The sequence below is a fragment of the Leopardus geoffroyi genome, chromosome A1 (assembly GCF_018350155.1).
Source record: "Leopardus geoffroyi isolate Oge1 chromosome A1, O.geoffroyi_Oge1_pat1.0, whole genome shotgun sequence".
Classification (NCBI taxonomy): Eukaryota; Metazoa; Chordata; class Mammalia; order Carnivora; family Felidae; genus Leopardus; species Leopardus geoffroyi.
In genome coordinates this window covers 24462972-24488782 of record NC_059326.1, presented here as the reverse complement: position 1 = coordinate 24488782, position 25811 = coordinate 24462972, and the positions used below count along the sequence as shown (strand labels likewise).

The 25811-nt window shown below is 41.1% G+C and overlaps 1 protein-coding gene across 5 annotated transcripts in view; it reads left to right on the top strand.

The window, feature by feature from the left end:
* The window catches only part of LRCH1 (leucine rich repeats and calponin homology domain containing 1), a 202981-nt gene that overhangs the window by 104154 nt on the left and 73016 nt on the right, over positions 1–25811 (top strand). For all 5 annotated transcript variants that reach the window (XM_045476397.1, XM_045476365.1, XM_045476376.1 and 2 more), the window contains exon 3: positions 18556–18682. In XM_045476397.1, the coding sequence (XP_045332353.1) occupies positions 18556–18682 (127 nt within the window). The remainder of the gene's footprint in view (positions 1–18555; positions 18683–25811) is intronic.

Sequence of the window (25811 nt, the reverse complement as noted above, 5' to 3'; positions counted from 1 at the left end):
ATCTCAGAGAGGTTCAGGAATAGAAACTGCCCAAAATGGAAGTTCTTTACAGCATTTGATCATATTGCTTCCAGAACTCCTGGTGAGTGGTTTTACTTTCCAAGGGTGAAACACACACATCGGGAGCTGGCTTCTTCATTAGAAGCCCCCCTGTGTCTATCAGTCTATTTAGGAATAGTTTCTGAGGCATTGCCTGTGAAGGAAAGGGCAGGCTCTTGAACAAAATGTTATCATACCAAAAAAGGAATCTGTTTTGGATGCTTTTTCTGAAGCCTGGCATCCTTTTTGGCTGCTAAACAATGTGCAGAAAGAGCCAACTTCCTGATGGCCACATAACCTGTATCCCTACATTCCTTTGGTGGGGTGGGGGGCGGTTTGGGGAGGTCCTTCTGAGAAATAATCTTTAATCCTAAGAATAGCTCACTATCTGAAGGATTTGGAGAAGCGTCTTGCGTGCTAAGGTTGCCTTAGCACGGATTTTATATTTTGGTTGTGAACTGAATTAATTTTTTATTCCTAAGAATTTTAATTTTATCCCTCGCCTTGCCACTGACATTTCTGAAGGTCTTGACTGTAAGATAGCATTTATTCTTTCTAGAAACTGAGAAAATTGATGGTGTCTTCCTACATTGAAAAAGGGGAGGAGATTTGTTCAGTTCAAGACAAACGTGTATCCCAAATCCTTTTATGAAGGTCTTACTTTATTTTCAAAGGGAAAATGAGCTATTTTGGAACTGACCTTTGGAAGCTAGGCTGTGTTTTATCAAATGACAGATCAGCAGGAAGACACCAAAACACAGCAACGCATGTTGGAATTTGGAAGCATTATCTTAAAATTTGAAGATATTTTTTTGTAGAATGCTTGAGTTGGAAATGGCCACCAGACTCATCAATAGCATGACCAACAGTGTATGGGTTAAGCCTTGTCTTTTCCAGTGTGCCCACTGGGCATTTGTTTTCAAGGCAGAACCTAGAGACAGTGGTCTCTAAAATTTTTAATATATTTATAAATTGTAGCACCTGTAAAATTCTGTACATTGGCATTGGTAGCTGTCAGGCTTTATTAAGGGTGAATAAGTTAATAGTAGGATATTTCTTACCAGATTCCATTCCTTTTAGTATAGTTCATACTTGGCAAGACTTCCAAAGAGGATTTTTCCATTATACATGTCACCTGATAATAGATGTTGTTTTAGATCAGTGTTTGTATTAAACAGGAACAGAGAGACACAAAAGGGACATTATGGCTTTGATGGCTAGAGTGCTGTCAGAATGTGTTGATTTTGTTTTCAGTTCTGCTTCTGATCTTAATAAAATTTGTAAGATCTTTGTGCTGAAGATTTTCCCTCCGAAAATGGGGTAAATACCTACGGCTAATTCATTATTTAGATGTTTTGTATATAGTAATTCTCAAAGTTTTTTTCTGCAAGTCAAGACGAACAAGGTGCAAATTAATTTATTTTTCTAGCTAGACAGATTAAAAACCCTCTGAAACATTGCCATTTCGTCAAGAATCAGCTTATTCTGTTTCTTCTAAGAATATTGCAGTTTGCAATGACAAGTACTGTCATAAAGAAGAGGGAAAGAGAAAAAGAGCGTATACACAAGGAGGAGGGTGTGGGTTTTTGTTACAGTTTGCCTGACATTTTCACCTTTGTTATCTTGTCTAATGCGAACTATGCCCTTTAGGACAGTTTCATAGTCTTAAAAATAGTTGCTAGAGAATTGTCCAGGAGACCAACATAAATATTGAAATAAAGGAGGACTTTTGTAATTTTACACATTTCTATTGTATCTGTAGTTGGTTTGCCTTTCAAATTCCTAATACTGTGGATTTGTGTTCCTTTATCCCCCCTTTTTTAGAAGTCTGTCTATTTTGATTGTGTATTTTTTTGTTGGATCATCTTTTAATTTCAGTGACCAATGTTTTTGGGTTTTTATCTTCTATTTCACTAGTTTCTGATTTTTATCTGTCATTTTCCATCTATTTTCTTATATGTTTATTTTTTTTCTAATTTCTAGAGTTTAGGGTATGTCATTCATTAATCTCATAGGAGCATTTAAGGTTATGAATTTCCCTATATGTAGCGCTGTAGCTGAGTCCTGTAAGTTGTGATGTGTGGTATTTTTTAAATCACTCTTAAAACCTTTCTAATTTTCAATATTACTTCTTTGACCCATGCATTTGCTATAGAGTAGATTCTTCAAGTTACCTTCTATAATTGATTTTTAATGTTACTGCACTGTGTTTAGAAAATATTTTGTCTGATGTTGATTCTCTACCTTGGTTGAGATTTGCTTTGTAGCCTGTGTGTAGTTAATTTTGTAAGTATTCTGAAAGTATGTATGTCCTCTAAGTGTTGTATGTGGATTCTAGTAAATCCATTAAGTATGCAGCTCATCTTGTCTTTACCCTAACACGTTTTGCCTGTTTAATATATATCTGTTACTGAGAGATGCGCTTTAAGCAAAATAGGATGATTGTGGATCTGTTGGTTTTTACCCCTGTAATTCCATCAATTCTTAATAGATGTATTTTAAGACCAAGTTATAGGCCAGGTATTTTGAGCCCAAGTTCCAAAGTGTATGTCTTTCTTACAAACTGCCAAGTTTTATCATTGTGTAGTGATTCACTTTATCCTTAAAACGCTTTTTTTTTTTTGACTTACAGTCTATTGTATATGAAATTAATAGTTACGTCTTAGCTTTCTTTTGGTGTCTTTCGCTCACATACATGTTTTCGCTTCCTCATTTTCAACCTTTCAACCTTGGTTTAGGTACGTATGTATGTGGATTTATATTTTTCTTCTTACTTTGTATTTTGTTTGTCAAGATTATCTTTGCTTCTTTTTCCCTGCCCTTTCCTAGCTTCTATTGAATATTCCAAGTTTTATTTATTCCAGTTTTTTCCTTTCTCTGGTTTAGAAGTTTGTCATTATATCTTTATACATTTAATTGAAAGGTTACCTATAAATTGCAAAAGCCTAAAGATCTAAAGGTAAAAAATGCCTCTCTCATCCTCCCCAAATTGATAACATTCACAGAAAGCTTTAATGGCAAGCACTCCTCTGCAAACGTATATTATTTTTATTCTATATTTTAGGTCCCTCTTGCTTTTTACCTTGATTTGAGTGAACTGATGCTCATTTGTACTTACCTATATTTTTCACCAGATTCTCTGGTTTTTCATCTCACTCTTTTTAGGATGAATCTCTTTGTTTATAGCATGCGATCTTAAGAAGTTTCTTTAGTGATAATGTTTGTGGTAAATACAGTCTTTTTTCTGAAATGTCTTTTCACCTCATTGTTGAAGGAAGGTTCAGTTCTTGGGATAAAACTTTAGGCTGTATTAGTGTAAAGTTTTAAGTTACAGTTCTTTTCTGTTATATTTCAGAGATGCTGTGTTTTCTGGCCTCTGTTTTGCTATAGAGAAGTCCTTCGCTAATCCAAATGATTTAGGCTTGTAGAGAATTTTTATGTTTTTCCTTTTGATTTCTCCCCCTAACTTCTTTTTATCTTTGTTGCTCTCTATTTTTTGCTATGTTATGTATAGCTCTATCTTGATTTACCTAGCTATAAACTTTGTTTTGCTCTCTGAGCCTGAAGATTCATGTATTTCATCATTGTCTTTGTCTTTTTTCATATTTCCCCTTCTTCCATTTTTCTATTATTTCTGCCTACTTTGGGTACTCCCTATTGGTTAACTTAGCTCTTTCATTCTTTCTCACTTCTTAAATTCGGGATAGTTTTCAAATAAAAAAAGTGTTTAAACATATTGAGAGTGGAAGGACAGTACTACTTTGAAAGCAGGAAAAAACTGTAGTATTGTGGGATCCTTAATGGAAAAGAGTCTCAGTGACTGGAATGTGTAGTGAAAGAATTCTGTATTGTGGCTTCTTAGTGAGATCTGATGCCCTCTCTTACCCTTGTAATAGTATACTTTGTTGGTTGGCTAAAAACGAACTTTGACTTGATACCAAATTTCTATGAGTTAAGTCATTTTATTATAAAATTAGATGAGAACAAGTCTTGAAGCCTTTGCCTCATTAAATTGGAGTGTGCGAGAATTTGACTTCTTAATCTTCAGTCCTTTCTTTGTTGGATTCTGCCTAGTTAACATCATCCATACCTTCTTCCCTGCTGTCTTAACATGAGGGTCAGATGGAATTAGGGCTTTTTTTTTTTTTTTTTAAATATAATTTATTGCCAAATTGGCTAACATACAGTGTGTAAAGTGTGCTCTTGGTTTTTGGTGTAGATTCCCATGATTCATTGCTTACGTACAACACCCAGTGCTCATCCCAACAAGTGCTCTTCTCAATGCCCATCACCCATTTCCCGCCTCTCCCCCACCGCACCCCCATCCATCCTCAGTTTGTTCTCTGTATTTAAGAGTCTCTTATGGTTTGCCTCCCTCTGTCTCTGTTTGTAACTATTTTTTCTCCTTCCCCTTCCCCATGGTCTTCTGTTAAGTTTCTTAAGGTCCACATATGAGTGAAAATATATACCTTTCTTTCTCTGACTGACTTATTTCACTCAGCTTGATACCTTCCAGTTCCATCCACGTTGCTACAAATGGCAGGATTTCATTCTTTCTTATCGCCAAGTAGTATTCCATTGTATACATAAACCACATCTTCTTTATCTATTCATCAATTGATGGACATTTAGGCTCTTTCCTTAATTTGGCTATTGTTGAAAGTGCTGCTATAGGGGCGCCTGGGTGGCGCAGTCGGTTAAGTGTCCGACTTCAGCCAGGTCATGATCTCGCGGTCTGTGAGTTCGAGCCCCGCGTCAGGCTCTGGGCTGATGGCTCAGAGCCTGGAGCCTGTTTCTGATTCTGTGTCTCCCTCTCTCTCTGCCCCTCCCCCGTTCATGCTCTGTCTCTCTCTGTCCCAAAAATAAATAAACGTTGGAAACTTGGCCTTGAATGAATGTGCTATCCCATAGATTAAGCAACTCTTTATACGTGAAAGGTTAAGAGAAGAGGCTCAGGTTCTAGAAGCCTCAAATAAACCTCTTTAAAAAAAAAAAAAAAAAAAGAAAGTGCTGCTATAAACATTGGGGTACATGTGCCCCTATGCATCAGCACTCCTGTCTCCCTTGGGTAAATTCCTAGTAGTGCTATTGCTGGGTCATAGGATAGTTCTATTTTTACCTTTTTGAGGAACCTCCACACGTTTTCCAGAGCGGCTGCACCAGTTTGCATTCCCAGTACAAGAAGGTTCCCATTTCTCTGCATCCTTGCCAGCACCTGTAGTTTCCTGATTTGTTCATTTTAGCCACTCTGACCAGTGTGAGGTGGTGTCTCAGTGTGGCTTTGATTTGTATTTCTCCGATGATGAGTGACGTTGAACATCTTGTCATGTGTCTGTTGGCCATCTGGATGTCTTCTTTGGAAAAGTGTCTATTCATGTCTTCTGCCCATTTCTTCACTGGATTATTTGTTTTTTGGGTGTTGAGTTTGGTAAGTTCTTTATAGATTTTGGATACTCACCCTTTATCCTTTATGGCATTTGCAAATCTGTCACCCCGTTGATCGCCAGCGTTGATTCGGCTGATCTGGCTGGCTAGGCAGGTGTCCCCTTCCTCCCTCACTGCTCCATGTGCATTCCTCCCAAGGCTGCACACTGGATCAAAGAGGACGACCTTCCCCGATAGAGGAGGACCGTTCTTCGGTCAAGGGTATGTGAGTAGCTGCGCTCCCCTGCTAGAACCTCCAAACAAGGAATTAGGGCTTTTTAAAGGTGAGTGGGTTTTGACTGCAGTCTGGAGGTGTAAGGGCCAGGCCAGGGCTTCGCTTTGGTTTTCCTTGCTGTTCTTATTTGCTAGTAACAATGATAGTAACAGGACAAATAAAAAGTTTTTTTACAAGAGTTGCTTTTGAGGAAAAAGACAGTTTTGGTTTTCTCAGCTTCCCAATTCAAATCTAAATGCATTGCTTCATTTTCAAAAGTAAAAAAAAAATAGACTGTAGTAGCTGAAAAATTGTAGAATATGATGTAAAAAATATTACCCTACTTCTGAAGAGAATACTTGTGCTGTGAGAGCTCAGGGAGGGGCGATCTTGGTAAAATAATGCAGCCAAGAATTTCAGCATGCGTAATAATCATAAATAGACTTCTCCAGGGAAGATAAGTTAAGTCAAGAATAAATACATATTCTGTGGTTCTTTATCTGGAAGCATTCAAGGGATGGAATGTTTAGGTGACAGAGTTTATTCTGTGAGGCATTGTTTTTTCACCTCCTGCCATTTCTTGGAACACCTTCATACTCTCTGGACCAGATGGACTGTCACGACAGGTGGAATGAGATAATCTCTGTGAGCGGTAAGAAAATAGCCAGAAGATTTGGGTCACTTTCAGAGTTGGATCATGTGGAACTGTTATCTATTAATGTAAGCATATCCACGTTAACCTTATGAAATCAGGCAGTGTTTTTCTGATACCCCTCTTGGCAGCTGGCAAGCCATAGCAGAGAGGAATGTGAAAATAACATAAGAAAATTGACCCCTTTCACTCAGTGATTAATTCATCTGTTCATGAATAGAGAATAATACATCTGGAGGAAACTTACTCGCCAGACTCCATAGGGGGTTGAAAAACAGTTATTTATTTCTAACCTCAGTGATGCCATTGGATCAATTAAGGAATAAATAAGACATTGTTTTCCCAAAGTATATTCTATGGAAAAGTGTTCTGTCGGATATAGGTATACTTAAACAAACAAACAAAAAAGCCCAAAGCCCATGTATTGTGCTAATCTGCACTATATGTCACCAAGCAACACAGAAGTCTTCCCCTCTTTTTTTGTGAGACCTACCGTTTAGCATCTCCCAGAATAGTGCTTTCCAGAACACCAGTTTGTAATAAACACTAATTTAGAAGAATTTTTATCACCCACTGACTCCTTTAAGAACTGACCTCATGCCTAAAAAAGGACAAGGTTAAAAAGTATGTCCCTTCATGTTGTTATATTCAGAGCCCAGGTAATCTGTATGGACTCCATATATTGAAGGAAAAAATGAAATACAAGTAGAAGACAGAAGGGCCCAGGAAACACTAAAGCATAAAGTGTGTTACACAGAGGTGCCATCCAAACTGACTTGTTTTCTCATTTAGTACTTAAAAAAAAAAAACTTTACTTTTTTTATTACCTATCAAATAAAATGTGCAGTTTCTTTTGAGAAAAAATTGCTGCAAAGTACAAATAATATATATGTCATCACCGGTGCTCAAACAGTTGTTAATTTTTTAAGACATTTGTTCATAAGATTTTTTTTTCTTTTCCCTAACTCCTTTATAGGATGGGATTTTTTTGGAGGGGGTGAGAGGATTTTTTCAGAGGTTCTGAGAGCTCTATATTACATAATGAAAAAAAAGAATGACCTTGACCAGAAGTCTGAAGCAACTGAGTCTTTAAATTGTCTGCACTGAAATTTTAACGTTGCAACGCCACATCCCTATAGTTGAAACTAATCACCCTTTAAAGGGTAATTCTTTTAAAAAGGTAAAAATCAGGGGCGCCTGGGTGGCTCAGTCGGTTGAGCGTCCAACTTCGGCTCAGGTCATGATCTCACGGTCTGTGGGTTCGAGCCCCGCGTCGGGCTCTGTGCTGACAGCTCAGAGCCTGGAGCCTGCTTCGGATTCTGTGTCTCCCTCTCTCTCTGCCCCTCCCCGCTCTGTCTCTCTCTCTGTCAAAAATAAACATTAAAAAAAAGGTAGAAATCATGACTCTCATACAAATATAACATCCATCAAAGATTATATGTATATAATATATAATAGTATATAAATATATATAGTTCATTAATTAACGAAGAAACCAGTAAGATGTTACAACCTGTTTAAAGGAGAACTCAGCACGCACAAACACGCATGCATTCACGCTAGTGGGCTTACTGAAGTGAATTTATGAATAGTTGTGAGAGGGCAGCAATCAGTTGCAGTTCCACTGCACTCATGACAATTTGTGCTTTAAAAAAAATTTTTTTTAATGTTTATTTATTTTTGAGAGAGACAGAGACAGAGCATGATTGGGGGAGGGGCAGAGAGAGAGGGAGACACAAGACTCTGAAGCAGGCTCCAGGCTCTGAGCTGTAAGTACAAAGCCCGATGCGGGGCTTGAACTCACAGACCGTGAGATCATGACCTGAGCCGAAGTTGAATGCTTAACCAACTGAGCCACCCAGGTGCCTCAATTTGTCTGTGTTTCTATGCACAAAAATTACTTGTATTACTATCAGTTTTCAGTGTTAGAACAAGTTACAGGGTTGTAAAGTAAGTCAAAGACCATGAAAAACGGAAATAACCCGGAAGGGTGTACTAGACAAGCCCCGAGCAGTGATTCTGCCCATCTCGAAATCATTTACGATGTGTCCTGGTACACCAAATAATTTCATTTAGATCGTGGCATTTATGAGCAGTTTGAATGGGACTAGAGGTAGAAGAAAAAAATCGGCAGTGGTATTCACTGTGGATTGGGAAACTCTTCGTTGCCTGGGTCCCAAAGATGGTGAGAGGCTGGCTGTGTGCAGGTGGGTGGCGGGACAGGGTTGAAGAGGCAACGTGTGTGCTATGAGGGTAGCACGTTTACTTTTGTTGGCCAGTCATTTTTTGAGTAGGTGATCTTGAGGGAATTGAAGCCAACTGTTAGGAATAGTGGTCCCTCCCCTACCATCAGTCCCAGCAAGAGACCACTGAGACCGCAGTACCAAGGGGAGAGAACAGCCCGGGATTTTTGGCAGAGGCAACCTTGGGTCGTTCGACAGAGGTGCCCAAAGTCGGCAGACACTTGTGTAAAGAGTTATTAGGATGAGCCTGAGACCCTTTCACCCCACTTCATGGGGAGGATCCATAAAGGGAGTCTCACTTTCATTTGCTAAGAGTCACTAACGTCTTGCCTTAAATCTTGAGAAACCCAGTCGGAAATATTTGCCGCTACAGCATTTGAAAACGCCATGACCCGTCTTCAAGTGGGACGTAGGTGATGTCAGCTCAGCGAGATAGTGTCTAATCTTGGTAAAGGTTAAGTCTCAGGATTCATGGACATTTCATGTTTTCTCAGAGTTTAGGACACGCTCTTGAGCAGAGCAGGCACTCAGTCAGTGTGGAAAAATAATTCGCTTCCGGTCAGCATTTAACACCACGGCACCGTCCTTCCTTGACTTGGTCACAGGCTTTCCTGCTTGCTCCTCTGGGTCTTTCTCTTTCTTCTTTATTCCCCGTCTGGATGTTCTTTCTCTTTTTGCACCTTGTCGCTAGAATTCCCCAACGCTCCGTCTTTGGTCCTTAACGCTTCTCTCTCGGACCCTGGCCTCGGGTGTCTCAAATATAGTCTCCAGCTCCTCGAGTCATTTGGGCATTTGTCTTCATTTTCCCGATTGCCTAAAATTCAGTTCCTCTTAGATGCTTATTGACTCCTCGAAGTTCAGTGTCTGCTAAACTAAGCTCACTTTCTTCTTTCCCAAATTAGCATCCTCGTTCCTGTCCGTGCTCCTGTTTTTCTCCAGCCCCCCAGCGTGGAATCTCAGAAATTATCTTTGACCCCGCCCTTCAAACTTTTACATAGACATTAATCATTGAATGACCAGTCTAGCATCTCGTTGCCTCCTGCTTGAAATTTGGGGTCCTCCTCCTACTGTTTTCCTGGCTTCCCTTCACTTTTTATTCCAAAGTAAGTGAAAATAGGCTGGGTTGTATTGGAGGAAGGTCACACATTGATATGAATCCTAACCCACTTGGTTTCAAACCACACAGCACAGAACAACTCACCAGCTAGGCAGTTTGAAGCAAGTTTTTTTTTTTTTTTTTAAGTTTATATATTTATTTTGAGAGAGACAGACACAGCATGAGCAGGGGAGGGGCAGAGAGAGAGGGAGAGAGAAAATCCCAAGCAGGTTCCATGCTGCCAGTGCGGAACCCAGTGCGGGGCTCAAACTCACGAACCGTGAGATCGTGACTGAGCCAAAACCAAGAGTCAGATGCTTAACCGAGTGAGCCACCCAGGTGCCCCTGGAACAAGCGTTTTAAACTCTCTGAACAATATCAGTTTTTGCATCTGAAAGGTCCAGGCTAGATGCTTATGTTACACCACTGTTGTGAATATAAATAAAATATAATTGTCTAAGTGCCTAGCACAGTGCCTTATACATAGTAACTACCCAAGAAATGTTTCTTGAATTGTCAAATCAAGTTTTGCGGTATGCTGTCTCATATGTATTACAATTTGGGTTAAGGAAAATAGTGCAAAAGATCTAGTAAAAAGCAAGTGGATTCTCTAGTATGATTAGTAAAGTGGATATGCTACTGATTTGTAACAGTATTAGAGCCTTAAGTGGAACTTTGTTATTATTGGCCATCAAGGTACATGATAGGAGCTCTCTGACAACTGATTTCCTTGGAAGAATAAGTAGGAAAAAGACGATGTACATAGACTTATATTCATGCATTTCCATCTGCATTTAAAAATTCCTAGAAATAGATGGAGAGACATATGTCTTCAGATGATAAACAAAAATGTTCAGGCATTTTAAATTTTATTATGAATATTTTGTATTCACGCAGTGTCCCTGGGTGGAAGTTGATCTGAGCATCCTGTTCTCATTGAAGTCAGTATGGATATCCCTTTCTTTTCAGGTGGGGAAAAAATGTTAAAGTAACATTTGACTTGATGGAATTGCAAGGAGGAGAAGGCAGGTGAGGTAGGCTACTTTCTGCATAACAGGAGGCTAGGGGTCCATTCTACCTGGAACATGGCGCTAGAAAGTGGGAGAATTATACTTAGTGCCAATACATATGCTTTTTTTAACTTCTAATGTTCATTTTATTATTTTGAGAGAGAGAGAGACAGAGACTGAGCAGGGGAGAGGCAGAGGGGTGGGGGGTAGAGAGAGAATCCCAAGCAGGCTCCACATTCAATGCTGAACCTAACGCGGGGCTCTATCTCATGACCACGAGATCATGAAGTCAAGGTTGGATGCTTAACCAACTGAGCCACCCAGGCGTCCCTCGCTACATCCTTTAAGCCATTTAGGGTGGTTTGCCTATATGCCAGCAACAGTATTTTACGCAGTGGTGTTTTTCAGGGCATAGGGCTCAGGCTTCTACACTCTTAATACTTACAACCCCCAATCTACATTCTTGCCTCTGAAGGTGTTTGGCAAATTACTATTCTTTGTAGCATCCCTTATGGCATTCTCTTTGAACATGCAGTGTTCCCTGGATTGTGAACATTTAGCTCCATTTTAGGGTGAAGGCAGGGCATGGTAAAATATGAAAGAGGAAATTTACAACACTGGTTTTCGGAGCCTTACCCTTTCAGAATTGAAGAGCGCTGAGGAAAAAGGAGAGGAAATAACTGAGAAGGGACGAGTTATTGATGACTACACTTTGAAATCTAATTATAGACATCAGGAGTGGTAGTTGCGGGCCGTTGAGAATATAAAAAAAAAAAAGTGGAGTATTTTAAGCAAGGCTTTATTTATACTTAGGAGGAGACTGATAGGCTGTCACTGTGAGAAACAGGTTCAGTCGCAGTGGCCAAATATGGTACAGGTACGCACAGTGGCAATGCACCATGAGTGTGCAGCAGCAATCGGCCTGAATTCTGAGCCGCTGTAGACACTCACTTTTTGCTTCTTGCGTTTCTGTGAGGTCTCCTCTCGGAAGCTGACCCTTTTCCCTTCTCCAAACACGGCCCTCGTGGGCGGAATGTGAGACGGGACGGGTTTGGAGTTCAACAGCTGGTTCATGATTCAGGGACGTGATGATTCTGCGTTTCTCTGGCCTTGCAACATGTTAAGTCTTTGAGTGATAGCCATCCTCAAGCGGTAGACAGCGTAACTGCTTTCCAAATTCGATTTCAGCGTGGGCGCCCAGATTTTGTGCACGCACGTAATCTCAATCAAATTACTGCTTTAACAATTTCACGTAAAATATTACTAGAAGCGTATGTATGTCATTTGTATTTATAAAGTGAAAGCCAGCCGAAATATCCCAGGCAACCTGAAGCAAGGCTCTGGTTGTTGGGGTCAAGGTCTCAGGCATACAGTGATGGTGGGGGGGGGGGAGTGTAGGGGGAGGGGCTGGCGAGGAAGAGGAAGTCCTCTGTCATTGGGGGGAAAGGAGGGTGAGACATTTTGCTATGGTGGGTTTTTCAGAATGGAGCCAGCAGGAAAAAGGAAATGGTTCTCTATAGATATTGTTCACTGAAGTGTGTATATAAAGACAATTAACAGCCAAGTGTCATATGCAAACTAGAAAAAAAAATCATAAAAACACTACTCTGCCTTGAATGAAAGGCAAACAGGGTATGCAAAAAACCAAAAGAACCCCACAAGCCATAAAAACAAAATTTGGTGAGGTGAGGTATCCTGTGAGAAAGGAAACTTGCTTGGTTGGCTAAAGTAAAATATTTAAAATATCTGCCATTCACAGTAGGTCGCACACCAAGCCCAGGTCGACTGTTCAGACAGTAACAGCCACGGCTGCATCGTTGTTTTCTCCTCTCCCTGGCTGAGACTCCTGTAGGGTGAGCCGGGGGGTGTCCGCACCACGAAACCTGCCCTCCTTTCTCTGTGCTCTGTTGCTCTGTGCTGTAACAGCAATAATGATGTGAGATCAGCAACCGTCACAAACCTATGAAGAAAGCATCACAGCATGCATCTAAACAGCCACAGAGAAACTCATTCATGTGATTGTACGTTCTCGTCCAGGTTTTCCAGCCCGGTAATGGTTACTTGGTTGTGTTTCAGCCTGAAATTGTACAGCCCGGGCCTGGTTCTTCCGAGCATGCCTCGGAGGGACCATCTTTATGTTTAATTGGCATATGTTTTCAATGAGTGGAACACGTAACCGTATTTTAGAAGTGGCGGCAATTTTAGCAAGTAGGAAATAAAATAAATAACTGAAACCAAACTAAGTGCACATACCTTCTTTTTGGTCCCCTACCCACTGGTTTGCTACATGAGTGTTTGGGTATGGTTTCATCTTTCTGTAGAGACTTAATGTTGGGCTGAGCACTTTTTCATCCAGAGTCTCATGTCTCATGTTAGATAGGTATTATTATTTATGTTTTATAGACGGCAAAACCCAGAGGGGTTAAATGTTCTACCTATACTAAACGTTTGTGACACACATGAGATTTGAACCCAGGCTTTCTAATTCCACAGTTGGTGACCTCTTCCCTAGTTAACTGGGTGAATATGTTATAAAAATCTTTCTATAAATTATTTCCTACTAAGTGAGTTCTAGCTCAATTATTAAGTGAACCCATATACTGAAAAGAGTTGTATTCCAGTAGAATAAAAAATATATATATGGTCCCCTGATCCTAAAATCACATGTCAGAATATAGTTATTTTTATTATTGCATACTTTAGGGAAAATAACTTTCTGATAAACTGATAATAAATAATGTCAAATACCACCATTAAGTCTGAAGTCATGGATATTAATAAGTGCCATGGTCAAAACACATTAAAATAAGGCTCTCTAAAAGTAAAACCATACGGTAGTGCTTTGGTTTGCAAATTCCTTAGTTCAGGAATTATGTCGAGTGAGGGATCGTGGTCCTTGAAGCCAAGAGAAGTTTATCCTGTAAACTAAAGCTGTCAAAAGTATTCCGATTATGTTGAGCTGCCTTGTTTCATCCTGACATGAGGAAATAGGCCAATAAATCTAGCAGGGAGTCGTTCGACAGAGAAAGATGGAAGAGGAAGCATTAGCGATAAAAGCCTGCGGTCTTCCCGCCCCTCGTCCCCACTCCCTGTGCCATACTCCACCCAGACTGGGCAGGGAGAGTGACTGGAGATGCTGGGTGGGAAGGCTCATCCCGCCACCACCAAATCTGTAATTTCTACTTCTGAATGAGTGGCCCTTTCCCCCCCGCTAATTTGATCTTCTGTAATGAGCCAGTTAAAAAAAATTGCTTTTTCTTTTTAAAAATTCTGCTTTCAGATGGAGCCTACAGGGTCGATTTGAAAATAAATGTTGACTGTTACCTTATCAGACGCTGTACGGCTTTATTTTAAACATCGTTTCTGCAAAAGGCCTGTTTTTAGCACAGAGGCCTCTAGGAGACAAGTGGGGGGCAGGATAGTGGTTTGCAGCCTGAGGCACTTACTTGCTTGAGAAAAATTGCTGCCAGATGAGTGGTTTCAAAAAAAAAAATGCAAAAAACAAAAAAGTCAGGCAGCCGATGTGGTCTTTAGTGGGCAGAGGATTAAAGGAAACATAATTTCTCCTGTCCTTTATAAATATTTGCTGGACAGCTAATGGGTTTTTGTGTGCACATGTATTTCCTTTATCTCTTGGGGAAATTAAAGGAATAGAGGGGCATCCAGTGGTAACATATGTGCAGTAGAGCTTGAGAGAATAGATCAACAAAATATAAGAAACATGTGCCCAGGTCTGTGGCATGCTTATTATGACCAAAGTTCTGGCGCCTGGATTTTTCTACAGGTGACTACATACAGTATGTGTGGGACATAAATAAACAGATGATTCCATCAGCAACCTTTAGTATTTTTTTTTTAATTTTTTTTTTCAACGTTTATTTATTTTTGGGACAGAGAGAGACAGAGCATGAACGGGGGAGGGGCAGAGAGAGAGGGAGACACAGAATCGGAAACAGGCTCCAGGCTCTGAGCCATCAGCCCAGAGCCCGACGCAGGGCTCGAACTCACAGACCGCGAGATCGTGACCTGGCTGAAGTCGGACGCTTAACCGACTGCGCCACCCAGGCGCCCCAACAACCTTTAGTATTAAAGGCTTGTATCCCCGTCAAAGAAATCATACTTATTTTTTAACAAATAAGTATTAAATAAATTTTATTATTAAATATTAAAATATTAAAATAGGTTTTAATAAAATATTAAATAAATTTTAATACTTAAAATTAATGCTAACATGTAAATTTAAAATGCTTCAGTGTTATTTTATTTTAAATGAGTATCCATCCAACTGAGGGTCGATGGGGGTGGGGGGGGGAGGGGGAAAGCGGGTGAGGGGCATTGAGGAGGGAACCTGTCTGGATGAGCCCTGGGTGTTGTATGGAAACCAGTTTGACAATAAATTTCATATTAAATAAATAAATAAAAAGTAAATAAAACTACAACACTTAAGGGGCGCCTGGGTGGCGCAGTCGGTTAAGCGTCGGACTTCAGCCAGGTCACGATCTCGCGGTCCGTGAGTTCGAGCCCCGCGTCAGGCTCTGGGCTGATGGCTCGGAGCCTGGAGCCTGTTTCCGATTCTGTGTCTCCCTCTCTGTCTGCCCCTCCCCCGTTCATGCTCTGTCTCTCTCTGTCCCCAAAAATAAATAAACGTTGAAAAAAAAAAATTAAAAAAAAAAAAAAACTACAACACTTAAAAAGAAAATAAATGAGTATCCATTCTAGAATTCCCATGAAAATAATCCCATGTACTCTCAAATATTCATGCTTCTGAATGAGCAGAACGTTCACTGCATTGTTTTTTTTTTTTTTAAGTTTATTCATTTATTTAGGGGGAGAGAGTGTGTGTGTGTGTTAGCGCAGGAGGAGCAAAGAGAGAGAGAGAGAGAAGGAGGGAAAGAGAGAATCTCAAGCAGGCTCTGTGCTGTCAGTGTGGAGCCCAACTTGGGGCTCGATCTCACAAATCATGAGATCATGACCTGAGCCGAAATCAAGAGTCAGATTGTCAACCTACTGAGCCACCCAGCCACCCCTGCATTGCTTAATGGTATTATCAGTAGCTCTCTCGGTTCAGTGTCTGTCAGTCTGACAAGATACCTGTGTCAAGGTGAGACTGGGAATAGTTTAAATCTGAGTTTCCAAGCAAAGAAACACGGGAAGAATCTTGAACTCTAAGTGTTAATTTGTGAAAATAAGCATGTAGAAGTTTTTCAAAATACTAATCTTTGTTTCCTTAGCTTCTCTTCAGAAGGAAGTTTAAATGTGTCTCCAAAATAAAAAAAAACAAAAAAACAAAAAACAGGCCTTATTAGCATTTTTTTTTTACTAATCCTCACTTTATGAAGTTACATGTTAATAAATATTTTACAACCACAGGGGCACGTGGGTGGCTCAGTTGGTTAAGTGTCAGACTATTGATTTCTGCTAAGGTCACAATCTCACAGTTCCTGGGATGGAGCCCTGCTTTGGGCTCCATGTTGACAGCAAAGAGCCTGCTTGGGATTCTCTCTCTCCCTCTCTTGCTGCCCCTCCCCTGCTCGCGTGTGTGCATACTGTCTCTCTCAAAAATAAATAAGTAAAACTTTGGGGCGCCTCGGTGGCGCAGTCGGTTAAGCGTCCGACTTCAGCCAGGTCACGATCTCGCGGTCCGTGAGTTCGAGCCCCGCATCAGGCTCTGGGCTGATGGCTCAGAGCCTGGAGCCTGCTTCCGATTCTGTGTCTCCCTCTCTCTCTGCCCCTCCCCCGTTCATGCTCTGTCTCTCTGTCCCAAAAACGAATAAACGTTGAAAAAAAAAAATTAAAAAAAAAATAAATAAGTAAAACTTAAAAAAAAAAATAAATAAATGTTTTATAACCACAAGTTACATTCCAGACTATTTATGTGCCACCTTTTAATAAACTTAGTTCTCTTCCCGGAGATAGTGTCTAAGGAGGTTTTGGGTTTTTTTTGTTTTTTTTGTTTTTAATTTTTTGGGAGCTTGAAGAAAGCTGTCTCCCATCAGAGCACCAGGAAGTACCCCTCAACCAGCCAGAATAGCCCCTCTGGGCTCCTGTGGCTGGATGTCAGAAACTGGCAGCCTAAGTAACCCCCTTTCACTGCCCTCAGAGATCAGGAGACAGTGCCAGGATGGGCCCATCACCCTATTTTCCCCTGTCACTCTAACCAGGGGGAGGTGAACAGCCAGCTGGTCCTTCCAGTGCCAGGGACCTCCCCCCACCTGCCCCCTGTAGGGTTTCGATCTTCTCCCTCCCTCTGCTGGACCCTCTTAGAGAAACCTCTCTCCTTCTGCTCCTTTCTGGAAATAGCTTTCTTTGTAAGTCTGGGCAATGGAGGGAAGATTGGCTGTGTCTTTTCTTGATAAAGCTTATTACCCAGGCCTTGGGTACCTGGAAGAGAAGAAACGTCAGGATATTTACAGGGGATCATCCACATTAGAAAGGTTCTTTCCAGAGCACACCATGTGTTTTCTTCTCAGCCCATCAGCTAGAGATGCCCTTTGTTTAGCCGGATTCGCACCTCGTCATATGGGGGAGTAGGGGAGGAAAACCTTTAAAATATAATACATACAGAAAAGTGCACAGCTCATAAGTACACATCTTAGTGAATGTTCAAAAAAACGGAAGCACTCATGCAACCAGTAGCCAGATGAAGTTTATCTTTTTATAGTGATATCTGTTTCTTAATTATAAATGCACTTTGTAGGAATTTTGGAAAACTCAGCAAAGTATAAGAAAGAGAAATGTAAAGAACACTCCTTGTACCTAATCTCCGACCCCCATGACTACCGATAGCATCTTGGTGTGTTTTCAGTGCATCTGTCCCTCCCCCTCACACACACAGATTTATGTGTGTCCACACGTGCACACAATACCACCGCCTCGGACACTTCATGCATGTGTGCACGTATGCACAGAAGAAGTTCTACGTAGTTGCAATAGCAAGACAAACATGTTTTTAGATATTTCACTGCCTGGTCATTGTCTCTGTCAGCAGAGTGGTGGGGAAAGAAAGGCAGGGAAACTGAATACCATCCCTCTCCTTCCCTGATGGCAGGAAAAGGGCTTTTTGTGGGAGAAGAGGTTGAAATAAATGGCTGACACACATAAAGATGGTTCACAGACTTCATTTATCCATTATTTTCCCATTTCTCAGCAAACTGAGCATTGATAACAGGAAGTTCAGATACTTCTGGGTAGAGAACCTCTTCATGCAAAGCGGAGATGAGAGTTGTACCCAGATTTTTCTGGGTACTCTGTGAAATTGAACCCCTCAGGGTTCCAGATTCACTTTTGCCAGAAGGCCAACATTACTTTTTTTTTTCTTTTAATTAGCTCCCTTGCAGATGCCCAAATAGACTTTAAGCGCAGTGACTCTTGTGTTAGCAAAAGGAAGCAGAGTCAAAACGTTGGAAATCAGGCTGGTGGTCTTTTGTAAGTTGCAGCAAAACGATCTTCTCCATCACTGTAACATGGACGGGAGGATGCCTTTGTGGTGCTCGTTTCTCGCTGAGTTTCCTGCTACATTGTCAGAAAGAGAAGAGTTGGCACCCGCTTCCCGTTGTTATTGGTGACGCAGGGCGTGATGCCCATCTGCCTCCTGGCTGGCCAAGGACTCCGCTTCTGCAGGGGGCTTGGTGGGGTTCCTTGTGCCGGGAAAAGTTGTTTCCCGCAGAACTGCCTATGCCTTTCTTTCCTAGAAATAGATTTTATTGTCTTTTGTACTTGGGACTTGAGTGATTACACATACGGAAACTTCACTGGACCTTTTGTATTTGTCAGACGTCTTCTCCAATCACTCCTTTCTTCTTGCTTATTCACAAACATAATCGGAAACGGTATGACGTGGCTTGTGTGTTTACGGTGTTCTTGTATTGTCTTTGCAGTCGAAATCAGCTGTCTGCCCTGCCTGCCTGCCTGTGTGGTCTGCCTCTCAAAGTCTTAATCGCAAGTAACAACAAACTTGGATCGCTGCCAGAAGAGATAGGTCAGCTCAAACAGTTAATGGAGTTGGTATGTTACTGATTTTTAAGATGCTCTTTTTATTTGTTGACTAATCATAATCTATCAAGGTAGTCAGGAAGACTCTTGTACAGTTGGACATAGGTTGTTGGATGGCTGTATGTGATAAAGACATTAAGTGGGGAGAGGAATGATCTTGGCTTTGCTGTGGCAGACACAGTTCCTGAAATTTACAGGTTTCCTGAAGTTTACACTTCCTGAAGTCTACGGGATTTACAGTTCCTGAAGTTTACAGGTTATCATGTGGTAGTTACATCATTTTTTTCCAGATCGCATATAAATTTGTGATAAATTATGGATACACTGGCAAAATAATGTACAAATAAGTTAGTAGGGCCAACTTTACATGAATGTAAGTAATTTAGAAAGAACAGAGTGCTTTGATTCTGTATGGGTTTTAGTAACCATTGCCCCAAAGTGATGTCACTCTAAAATATGACCATATCCTCAGAGACAAAAAAGTGTAACAAATGTTTTAGATGGGTAGAGATGGGTTGTAAGTGTGCATCTGAGGCCAAGATACACTGTTCTACTTCAGGTCTTTCACTACTAAACGAATCACTTACCTTGTTTCTAAAATGGGAAAGAATGAATCCCGTCCAGGTAAGGTGGGTGAATGAAGAGACAAGAATAAGTAATCAGGCTGAAATACAATGGTCAGAATGTCTCCTTCAAACAGGCATTATTCCATACTGACCTTGTATCAAGCACAGCTGCTGTGATTACAACCATGGAAAGGACACAGTCCCTTCCTTCAAGTAGATTCCAGTCTAGAACATTGATGGCCAATACCTTTTCTATTGGGTGCCAACTCCATTTAATTTCTTGAGGCCACGTGGACCACCATGGTGATGACTTAGGAGGCTCAGATAGAGAGTGTTGTCATCCCTTCATCACGTCTGCAGTGGGAGTTGGTTAGGAACGTGACAGGTTAGGAAATTGACCTATGTATCAGCTTTAATTTTAGTACAGGAGTGAGTTACTGCTGTATAAAGGCATTGAAAGGTAAAGAAAGAGTGTCTTTTTCAGGACTCATGTGATATTAGTATCTGAAACCTATTACAAGGCAAGGGCAAACAAAAGTAAAAATAAATTATTGAGTCTACACCAAAATGGAAAACTTTTGCACGGCAAAGGAAACTACCAACAAAAGAAAAAGGCAACCTAGTGAATGGGAGAATATATTTGCAAATGATTTATTCAATAAGGAGGTAATATCCAAAGTATATAAAGAACTTATGCAAGTCAACACCAAAAAAGAAAAATCTGAATTAAAAATGGGCAGAGGACCCAAATAGACATTCTTCCAAAGAAGACATACAGATGATGGCCAACAGACACATGAAAAGATGCTTAGTATCACTGATCATCAGGGAAATGCAAATCAGAACCACAATAAGAAAACACTTCATACAAGTCAGAATGGCTAGTAATTAGAAAGGCAAAAAATAACAAGTGTTGGCAAGGATGTGGAGAAAGGGAAACCTTCACACACTGTTGGTGGGAATGTAAACTCATGCAGCCACCATGGAAACAGTATGGAAATTCCCCAAAAAATTAAAACTAGAATTACCGTATGATCCAGTAATTCCCCAAAGAACACAAACGCTGATTGGAAAAGATACATGCATCCCTATGTTCACTGCAGCATTATTTACAACAGCCAAGATATGGAGGAAACCCAAGCGTCCATCGACAGATAAGTGAATAAAGAAGTGGGGTGTGTGTGTGTGTGTGTGTGTGTGTGTGTGTGTGTGTGTGTATATATACATACATACATACATATGTATATATGTATATGTGTGTATATATGTATACATATATATGTACATATATACATACACACACACACACACAATGAAATATTATTTAGCCATAAGAAATGAATGAAATCTTGTCTTTTGAGACAATATAGATAGACCTAGAGGGTATGAAATAAGTCAGACAGAGGAAGATAAATACCATACGGTTTCACTTATATTTGGAATAAAAACATATTGAGGGGTGTCTGCACGGTCAGTCAGTTAAGCATTGGACTCTTAATTTCAGCTCAGGTTGTGATCTCATCTCTTTCTCAAATCAAATAAATAAATAAAATAATTAATTAATTAAATTTCAAGTTTTTAAAAAATAAAAAAAAATCAGAAATAGACTCGTAAATACAGAGAATAAACTGGCAATTGGCAGAGGGGAGGGGGGCAGGAGGATGTATGGAATCGATGACTGGGATTAAGTGCAAACTCTCAGTTAGAAAATAAGTCACAGAGATGAAAAGCACAGTACAGGGAATAAATACCATACAATATGATACTGTAATAACATTGTATAGTGTCAGATGGTGACCAGACTTAACCTTGGTGAGCACTGGGCAATGAATAGAATTGTTCAATGACTATGTCGTGCACCTGAAAGTAATACAACATTGTATATCAACTATACCTAGATAATCATTTTTTTAACTTTGTATTATTTTTTATTTATTTTTTAAGTGTTTCACGTGAGTAGGGAGGAACAGAGAGAGAGGCAGAGAGAGAATCCCAACTCTGGGTGCAGAGCCCAACACAAGGGCTTGATCTCACAACCACGAGATCATGACCTGAGCCAACGTCATAAGTCAGACACTTAACCGACTGAGCCACCCAGGTGCCTCAATAATGTATATATATATTTTTTTCAACATTTACTTATTTTTGGGACAGAGAGAGACAGAGCATGAACGGGGGAGGGGCAGAGAGAGAGGGAGACACAGAATCGGAAACAGGCTCCAGGCTCCGAGCCATCAGCCCAGAGCCTGACGCGGGGCTCGAACTCCCGGACCGCGAGATCGTGACCTGGCTGAAGTCGGACGCTTAACCGACTGCACCACCCAGGCGCCCCAATAATGTATATTTTTAAAAGATGCAGGGGTATTCCTGCCACTCAGCACCTGGACATTTGATCAGGGATCATTAATGTCTAGAACAAGACACTGGAAAGTTGTCTGGAGCCATGGAAGTGGTTTGTTTTCTCACTTAGTTCTCTGTACTTCTCCATGCAGTGGAGATGTCTCGCCCACAGATCCCAAGTTTAAATGTACTCCGACTTAAGCACTAGCTAGTCTGTCTCAGCCCTGATGTCTAAATGAGAAAGGCAAGATGTGGGTCGGATGTCCTCTCCTGACTGAGTCCGTGATGCACAAGGCACATGGTCACATGACCCAGACACACAGCTGCTTTCCTGCCAACAAGGGGGCAGTTCTGAAAGAAGATGGATATTAATTTGGGTAGGCACACCCACCCCCAAGTTTGCTATTACAAGAAATATGTGCATGTGGTTAGGGAGTGATTGATTCAGCCTTGGAGTTGGGAAGGATTTGTAAGGGAAGAGACCTTTGAGAGGCCCCTTGCAGAAGTCTGTGTGGGATTTTCTAAACGGAAAAAGGAAGACAGGCACAGAGGAAGCATTTAAAAGAGAAGGGATGGCTTGAGCAAAGGCAAGACAGCCCAGGAGGAGGTGGCTTGCTTGGAGGGTGGGAAGCAGTTTAATCCGGCTGAGGCTACGTAGAATGACACTGGGTGCTCCGTTTTCACGGCCACTGCCTTAGAGTTAGAGTTAGGCCACCTTCAGCTCCTCCACGGGGCATTCAAGACCCGTCATTCATCTCCTGTCCCTGGCCCCTTTAGTTCCAGCCATCTGGGAGTGTTCCTTGTTCACTTCCACTTCTAGTCTTTGACACACATCACTGTCTCTGTGGGGACGGTTTCTTCCTTCTCGTCTTCTCTTGGTCAGTTCTTAACCAAGTTAGATGTCACTTCCCCCAGAAAGCCTTCCCAAATCCTCTAAGCCAGACTTAGGCACTCCCAATGCAAGCACGCTATACTTACCACGGAATTCTGTGCAGTCATACTCTCTTCCTACTTGGCATTCTCCACACCAGATCCCTCTATGTCTGGAAAGCCGCTGAGGGCTGTGGATAGGGATTTGCTGTTGTACCTGGTGCTCGGCATAAGACCCAATACGTGTTTGCTGAATGCTGCTCTCGAGGGGTGGAAAGTGGGCTGTGGCTTGGGACAGACTGTGAAGACTCCCAGGTGCTCAGCCTGCCAGGGGGATGACTATCTTACAATCCATCTTGATTCAGAAGGTACCATCTTAATCGGTTCCAGAAAACAAAACAGTAATACGAAATAATGCTTTGGATGAAACTGATAGTTATATGTTTTTTTTTTTTTTTTCTTTTTAAAGAATTCTTTTTTTAGGAGTCTGATAGACACACAATCCAAATCTGCTAGAATTTGGATTAGGTCTTACAAGCACAATATATAACACGTTGGTTTTTTCCCCGCTTGTCGGGCTCCCACAGATGGGCGGCACACAGGTGAGGTCGGTCTTCTGGAACCTGTGGGCAGCTGGAATGTGTTTCTGTCCCGCTGCACCCTGGGCGTAAGCCGACAGCATGCCATGTATCAGCTCTGCCTGCCGAGCTGTGGACCAGCTCATCTGTGAATAGGTGGCCGTGTGCTGAGCCTGGGGCCAGTCCCACACCAGAGCGGGGCTTTCCTGAGATGCTCTTATCAGCCGCTGGGCTGGCCTTGTGGCCTTGGTAGAACAGCACTGTCTCCTGTCTCCCGCCCTCAGGACACACAAGCTGTGGGGTGGCTGTGAGGGAGTCCTTGAGCTTTTCCTGGGCACCCTGTCCAGAGCCCAGAGGTTAGTGTAACCTCTTAGTTACACTAAAGGTTGAGTGTAACTACTTACTTAGCATTGTGTTCAGCTGGCTCTGGTGCCTTTTCTCCACCAGCAATAGCCTGTTGGATCCTCGAATCCTAGAAATCCTAGAATGTGAGAGCCATTGGGGTTTTAAAAGCATCTAGGCCAAGCTCTTGACATCTTGCAAGGGTAGAGAGAAACCTAAGGTAGAGAGGCAGTGTGTGATGTACAGAAGTTCACTCTGGTGTAGCTAATTTATAACTTAAGCTGAAACACCCTCACCCAGCACTATTTGATAGAAAGGTAACGCAAGCAGCAAATTTTATTTTACTTTATTTCATGAAAAAATTTTAATTCTATTTTTTTTAAGTTTATTTATTTATTTTGAGAGAGAGAGAGCATGGGAGGGGCAGAGAGAGAGGGAGAGAGAATCCCAAGCAGGCTCCGCACTGTCAGCACAGAGCCCGATGTGGGGTTCTAACTCACGAACCATGAGATCATGACCTGAGTCAAAGTCAAAAGTCAGACACTGAACTGACTGAGCCACCCAGGCGCCCCTGTTCTGTTCTATTTTTAATTTTAATTCCATTGTAGTTAACATAACGTTATATTAGCTTCAGGTACACAATGTAGTGATTCAACACTTCCGTATATCACCTGGTGCTTATCATGACAGGAGCACTCCTTAATCGCCATCACCTATTTCATCCATCCCCCCACTCACCCCTTTTTATTAACCATTAGTTTGTTCTCAGTAGTTAAGGGTCTGCTTCTTGGCTTGTCTCTCTCTCTCTCTCTTTTCCTTTGCTCATTTGCTTCTTAAATTTCACTTAGCAAAATACCCTCTAGCTCCATTCTTGTTGCAAATGGCAAGATTTCATTCTCTTTTTAAGTTTGTTTATTTATTTATTTTGAGAGAGAGAGGGAGAGTGAGCATGAGCAGGGGAGGGCAGAGGGCGAGAGAGATTTTCAAGCAGGCTCCATGCTGCCAATGTGGAGCCCCTATGTGGGGCTCAGAATCACAAACTGTGAGATCATGACCTGAGCTGAGATCAAGAGTGGGACACTTAACCAACTGAGCCACCCTGCTGCCCCAAGATTTCATTCTTTGATGGCTGGGTAATATTCCACTGTGTGTGTGTGTGTGTGTGTGTGTGTGTGTGTGTGTGTGTGTACACATCTTCTTTATCCATTCTAATCAGTGGATGGACGCTTAGGCTGCTTCCGTAATTTGGCTATTGTAAATAATACTGCTGTAAACATAGAGATGCATGTATCCCACTGAATTATTATTTTTGTATTCTTTGGGTAAATACCCAGTAGTGCGATTGCTGGATCATAGAGTAGTTGTATTTTTAACTTTTTGAGGAACCTCCATACTGTTTTCCAGAGTGGCTGTGCCAGTTTGCATTCCCACCAACAGTACATGAGGGTTCCTTTTTCTCCACAACCTCGCCAGCACTCGTTGTTTGTTGTGTTTTTGATCTTAGCCATTTGGAAAGGTGTGGGGTGATATTTCGTTGTAGTTTTGATTTGCATTTCCCTGATGAAGAGTGATGTTGAGCCATCTTTTAGTATGTCTGTGGGCTGTCTTTATGTGTTCTTTGAGAAATGTCCATTTCTTCTGCCCATTTTTAAATTGGATTGCTTGTTTTGGGGTGTGGATCTTTAGAACTTCTTTACATATTTCCAATACTAACCCTTTATTGGATATGTCATTTGCAAATAGCTATTCTCATTCAGTAGGTTGCCTTTTAGTGTTTTGGATTATTTACTTTGCCGTGCAAAAGCTTTTATTTTGATGTAGTCTTAATAGTTTAATTTTGCTTTTGTTTCCCTTGCCTCGGGAGACATATCTAGAAAAATGTTGCTGTGGCCAATGTCAGAAAACCGTGCTCTCTTCTAGAATTTTTATGGTTTCATGCCTCACATGTAACTCTTTCATCTATTTTTAATTTTGGGGTGTGGTGTAAGAAAGTGGTCTGGTTTCGCTGTGTTACATGCTGCTGTCCAGTTTTTCCAACACCATTTGTTGAAGAGATTGTCTTTTGCCCATTGGATATTCTTTCCTGCTTTGCCAAAGGTTAATTGACCATATCCTTGTGGGTTTATTTCTGGGTTTTCTATTCTGTTCCCTTGATCTATGTGTCTATTTTTGTGCCAGTACCATACTGTTTTGATGACTACAGCTTCGTAATATAACTTGAAGTCAGGAACTGTGATGCCTCCAGCTTCACTTTCTTTTTTCAAAATTGCTTTGGCAATTTGGAGTCTTTTGTGATTCCGTACAAATTTTAAGATTATTTGTTCTAGCTCTGTGAAAAAATGCTATTGGTAGTTCGATAGGGATTGCATTAAATGTGTAAATTGCTTTGCATAGTGTAGACATTTTAACAATATTTGTTCTTCCAGTCCATAAACATGGAATGTC